Source organism: Gobio gobio, assembly GCF_949357685.1.
Source record: "Gobio gobio genome assembly, chromosome: 25".
NCBI classification, from domain to species: Eukaryota; Metazoa; Chordata; class Actinopteri; order Cypriniformes; family Gobionidae; genus Gobio; species Gobio gobio.
In genome coordinates, this window is record NC_137121.1 from 11160061 (window position 1) to 11165726 (window position 5666).

Sequence of the window (5666 nt, forward strand, 5' to 3'; positions counted from 1 at the left end):
AATGCGCCTGCCACAAAGCAAATGGTTCGAGGAGCACAACAATGAGTTTGAGGTGTTGACTTGGCCTCCAAATTCCCCAGATCTCAATCCAATCATGCATCTGTGGGATGTGCTGACCAAACAAGTCCGATCCATGTAAGTTGCGCCCTACCTCGCAACTTACAGGACTTATAGGATCTGCTGCTAACATCTTGGTGCCAGATACCACAGCACACCTTCAGGGGTCTAGCGGAGTCCTATAAACACACACACACACACACACACACTTTTATCTTAGATGCGATTAATCAACATCAACTTGACAGCAACACAAGCAAATTAAAGTCGTTTGAATAGTTGTTGATGTTTTGAAAGACAAAGAATGCATTGCACAGTGATGTTTTCAGTACAGGGTTAGCAACACAACAATGGATACTAGATCGTTTTAATGAATACATGTTTAAACGGCTTGCCATACACAGTGTGGTCCACCCCGAGAACGTGTTGCGTTTTTGTTCTCGTAGAAACACATTTGAGATTGAGCTCTGTGTTGTGAATGAAAGACCCTCCCTTGTTGCTGCGACGCCTGTTTCTTCCGCACCGTCATCTCCAGCGATCTGCTTCAATGAGAGCACCATCGCTTCTGCATACCTTTTTGAAGGCCACTAGAATTGCTGGAGGCAAGATCTGATGCTGGTGGTTTGTCCGTTTGTTCTCCAAGAAAACGGACGAGTAGCGTTTTTTTTTTCTTCCAGGGGGAAGCTGTAACACAATAGGGGCACTGGAGTTACGAAGGCTCGACGGATGACTGGCGCTGTCCGTTCAGCACCAGCTCGCGCTCAATGACACCATAAATAACCTGTTTGACACCCTCAAACCCGAGCCGGGGGTCAGGAGATTGGGTTATTTCAAGGAAAACGCGTTCGCATCAGTCCTTAGAAGTCATTCAAGTGCATGAAGGGGTTTTGGATTTCTATTGTTGATCTGACGGTGGCATGGACACTTTGAGGCGCACCTGGCACGATCGTAAACACATTTGAATTTTCTGAACATGGGTCCCAGCGGTATGATAACGGTCCGTGGGCTGGAGATATGACTAGAGAGGGACGCGATGGGACAAGGGGACGACAAGGATCGCATCGTGATCAACGTCGGAGGAATCAAGCACCAGACTTACCGCAGCACCCTGCGCACCCTGCCCGGCACTCGGCTTTCCTGGCTGGCGGAGCCCGACGCGCCTAGCAACTTCGATTATGATGCGAACATCGGAGAGTTTTTTTTCGACCGTCACCCGGGCGTTTTCGCCCACATCCTTAACTATTACCGCACGGGCAAGCTGCATTGCCCGGCGGACGTCTGCGGACCCTTGTATGAGGAGGAGCTGGCGTTTTGGGGGATCGACGAGACGGACGTGGAACCGTGCTGTTGGATGACCTACCGGCAGCATCGAGAGGCTGAGGAGGCTTTGGATAGCTTCACCGGGGGTGCTCTCGACCTCAGCCATGAAGACCCGGAGCCTGAGGGGGTCGCTGAGGCAGCCGAGGGGGACGAGGGTGTCGAGATGACCCGGAGACTGGCGCAAGGCGACTCGCCCGATAACAGGTCCGGGCGCTGGAGCAGGTGGCAGAAGAAGACGTGGGCGCTCTTTGAGGACCCGTACTCCTCAAAATACGCGCGGGTGAGTTCATTGAGAAATGCTATTACCTGCTTTCTGAAAAATCTGGTCTCCCAGTGTGAAAAGTGCCCCCTTTTAAAACCCAGCCTCCAGACCAGCAAACCAGGTTAAGCTTAATCCAATACAGTTTGCAGACCAATTGAGGGTCAAATGATCCTAATGAGCCCATCAGTGAGTCTTGAGTTTGATGGATCATTTGAGAAATCAGTGATAGACACAGCCATGTCAGCAGGGGCATTCCACAAAATCTGTCTTTTCCATTTAAAACGGGGATTTTTGAAATAAATAAATAAATAAATAGTGTATGCAAAGTCAATTTCTGTAAGGATTCTGTAAAGATTTTAAACATCCTCTCAAAGAAAACATCCTGTCTCTAAGTGTAATACTTTTGAATTATTAATGATAATAAAACATTTTAACATATGTTTGGTATAACAATACCTGCTGACAAGGGTATGAAATAAGGTGTTTATTATAAAGAGAAATTAATGATTATATATAAAAAAAACAAAAACAAGTGTGTGTATATAATTATTATATAATTTAATTATATAATATATATAATTTTTTAGTACTGGGCAATCGATTAATTGCAATTAATCGCATCCAAAATAAAAGTTTGTGTTTACATAATATATGTGTGTGTACTGTGTATAATTATCACATTTATAAATACACACACATGCATCTATATATTTAAGATATATTTGCATGTATAGGCCTATACTGTATTTATATAATTTATCTTATATATAAATATAAATATTCTATGTATAAATATAACATTTGTATTAAATATATACATGCATGTGTGTGTATATATATATAGATAGATAGATATACACAACACACACATTATGTAAACACAAACTTTTATTTTGGGTGTGATTAATCGTAATTAATCGATTGCCCAGCACTAATATATATATATATATATATATATATATATATATATATATATATATACATACACGCACTTGTATAGTTTATTTATTTATTGTGAATAAGCCAAAAACGCATCCTCAAGAAAGAAAGAAAAAGGAAAAAAATGAACTAATTTGCTGGATTTAGTTTTTTTTACAAGTCATTGTTTACTCATATATTCTTGAGATTCTCTTTTTGTGGAATGGCCCAATTGCAGAATTGTGGTGAGATACAGAGACTCTGGGTGACCACGTCTCCGAGCCCATCCCACATCTCTGGGTGACCTTGAAATAATACCCACCTTCTCTTTTGAGAGATAAACGCAGTCGCGAGATGGGTCCATAAATGATGTCATGCATTACCATATCGTTTCTGGTATAAAATAACACCATTTGCTTGTGATTCTTTACCACAGTGCAGCTTAGTTCGGTCCCTCTGCCTGATGAAGGCTATCGGGCGTCTGTGATCTGCTGGTAGGAAATAAAGACTGCTCACATCTTTGCTTGTCTATACAGATCATGTTTTGTTCAAGAGCAAGCTGCCACTAACGGCAGCCCGACTGTTTTGATGTGTGACAAGCAGCCACCTCACCCCTAGAGACAAATGTAAGCACAGATACACATACACACAACCCCAAGGCACGCACACACTAAAGATGCAGTATTTAAGGGCACTTGTGCTGTAAAAGACAAGATTTTATAGACATTTCATTAGCTCATTTCAAATGTCAGCTCTTTGTCCCATCACCGCTCTCAGCAGGAACCCTATAAGCTTTTAATCGGAGATGAGTGCCATCCCAGCATTTCCTCGAGTTTTGGCAACCGGGTTAATATGGGTCAGCTCTACTGACTCTAACCCACCGCTTTGGCACTGACGGAGCAGAGGATGGATGTCCTCCAAGATCTAACATGGCCAGATTGTAGAAAGAACATAGACATAGGATGGTTTCGGGCTAGGTTTTGAATGCCGACAACGCTTTTAAACAAGTAAAAGTGAGGTCAGACTGGTTTTCTAGAGGGAAATGTATTATTCATTTGGCTCTGGGCTGCTCTGCCAGGAGCCAGGCTGTCCGACCCTGTCTGCCGAAGCGGAGAGCTGCTGGAGTTGGGGAAAAGTGCCTCGGCTCCTGGCAGCACCACAGAGAAACATGAACCAGGCTGCCTGATAGCAAATCAAGCGGTAATGGGTTGATGAAGACCGTGAATGGAGATAGACTGCAGCCAGGATTTATGATTTAAATGGTCAAAAGTTAATAATTAACTTTTTAAATGTTTTTTGAAAGAAGTCTCTTATGCTCACCGAGGCTGCATTTATTTGATTTTTTTTTCTATTTAAATATGTTTTAAAATGTAATGCATTCCTGTGATAAAAAAGCTGCATTTTCAGGATCATTATTCCAGTCTTCAGTGTCACATGATCCTTAAAGGAACACACCACTTATTTTGAAAATAGGCTCATTTTCCAACTCCCCTAGAGTTAAGTTTTACCACTTTCGAATCCATTCAGTCGATCTCCGGGTCTGGCGGTAGCACTTTTAGCATAGCTTAGCATAGATCATTGAATCTGATTAGACCGTTAGCATCTCACTCAAAAATTACCAAAGACTTTCGATATTTTTCCTATTTAAAACTTGACTCTTCTGTAGTTACATTGTGTACTAAGACCGACGGAAAATGAAAAGTTGTTATTTTCTAGGCTGATATGGATAGGAACTATACTCTCATTCCTGCGTAATAATCAAGGAACTTTGCTGCCATACCATGAGTGCAGCGGCGCAATGATATTCAGCGCCTGAAAATAATATAATTGATATTGCTGCGTAATATTGCGCCAGACCCGGAGATCGGCTGAATGGATTCGAAAACAGAAAAACTGTTTAACTCTACGGGAGTTGGAAAATGAGCCTAATTTTAAAAGAAGTGTTTCTTTAAGAAAATGCACTAATATGCAGATTTGGTGCTTAATTCTGATGCATTATTTTTGGTGCTCAATTATTAATAATGATTCTTCAACACTTTTTGCTACTTAGTTTGTTTGTGGAAAATGTGATGCATTTTTTCAGAATTCTTTGATGAATATAAAGTTAAGCAAAAACAGCATTTATTTGAAATAAAACCATTTGTAACATTATAAATGCCTTTAAAGGTGCACAATGTAACTTTTCCGTCCACTAGAGGTCGCCTGTTCAAAACAAAGGCGTAGTTTGATGACCAAGTTTGAGCGCAGAATCTTGCGACATGTGGTCTTTACCTCACAGCCGGTGGAAAAAGAGTCAGGATAGGACTCGGGCAGAAATCATGTTCATGGATGCGATTATTAACGTTACTGTAGTGTGAAGCAGAGCAGGACAGAGTGTTGTGGAGCTGAGCAAGGCCGCTGGAGCGATTGTTAATGAGAAGAGTGGCGGGACTTTTATTATGACACATTCGCCGGCGCCACTTCCGCTTTTCCGGTCATGAGTATGAGGTAAAGCAGCTCTGTTTATCATATTAGACACAACTGAATGTGTTAAAGGATGTTATGACGTTACTCACTCGGCGGCTGCTTTGACACTGGTTCACACTGCAGTGAGAGTAAAGCGTTTCTGCAGAATAAAAGCGGAAACCGAGGGCAACGCAGATATCACGCAATTGACAGGCGACTCCCTCACACGTCCCGGTTCCTCGGTTAAAATAGCAATTTCTCACGATTTACAAATATTGGAAACATTTCGAATATTGTAAGTACTCAACTGAACAAAATATATAACACTGGCCTAGTGGTTTTTGGATATTTTACAAAAAAAAACTTTACATAGTGCACCTTTAATGTCACTTTTAATTTTATGCATCCTTGTTGAATAAAATGATTAATTTCTTTTGAAAAATGATATCACCGTTTCCACAAAACAAAATTCTCAACATTAATATGAGGAATGTTTTCTTAAAGGCACAATATGTAATATTTTTGGATTTAAAATATCTAAAAACCACTGGAACAATGTTATACTGTAGAATTTTTTGATTTGTGTACATTATCCCAAATGTTTCCAAGAATGTTTAAATCCAGATAAATAAGCTATTTTAACCAGGACACAGATCGTGTCCGT

The 5666-nt window shown here is 41.1% G+C and overlaps 1 protein-coding gene across 2 annotated transcripts in view; it reads left to right on the forward strand.

Moving 5' to 3' along the window:
- The first annotated feature begins 526 nt into the window (after window positions 1–526).
- Window positions 527–5666, forward strand: part of kcnc1b (potassium voltage-gated channel, Shaw-related subfamily, member 1b) — a 31484-nt gene continuing 26344 nt past the window's right edge. For both annotated transcript variants that reach the window (XM_079810398.1, XM_079810397.1), the window contains exon 1: window positions 527–1657. In XM_079810398.1, the coding sequence (XP_079666524.1) occupies window positions 1091–1657 (567 nt within the window). In that variant the 5' untranslated portion in view covers window positions 527–1090. The remainder of the gene's footprint in view (window positions 1658–5666) is intronic.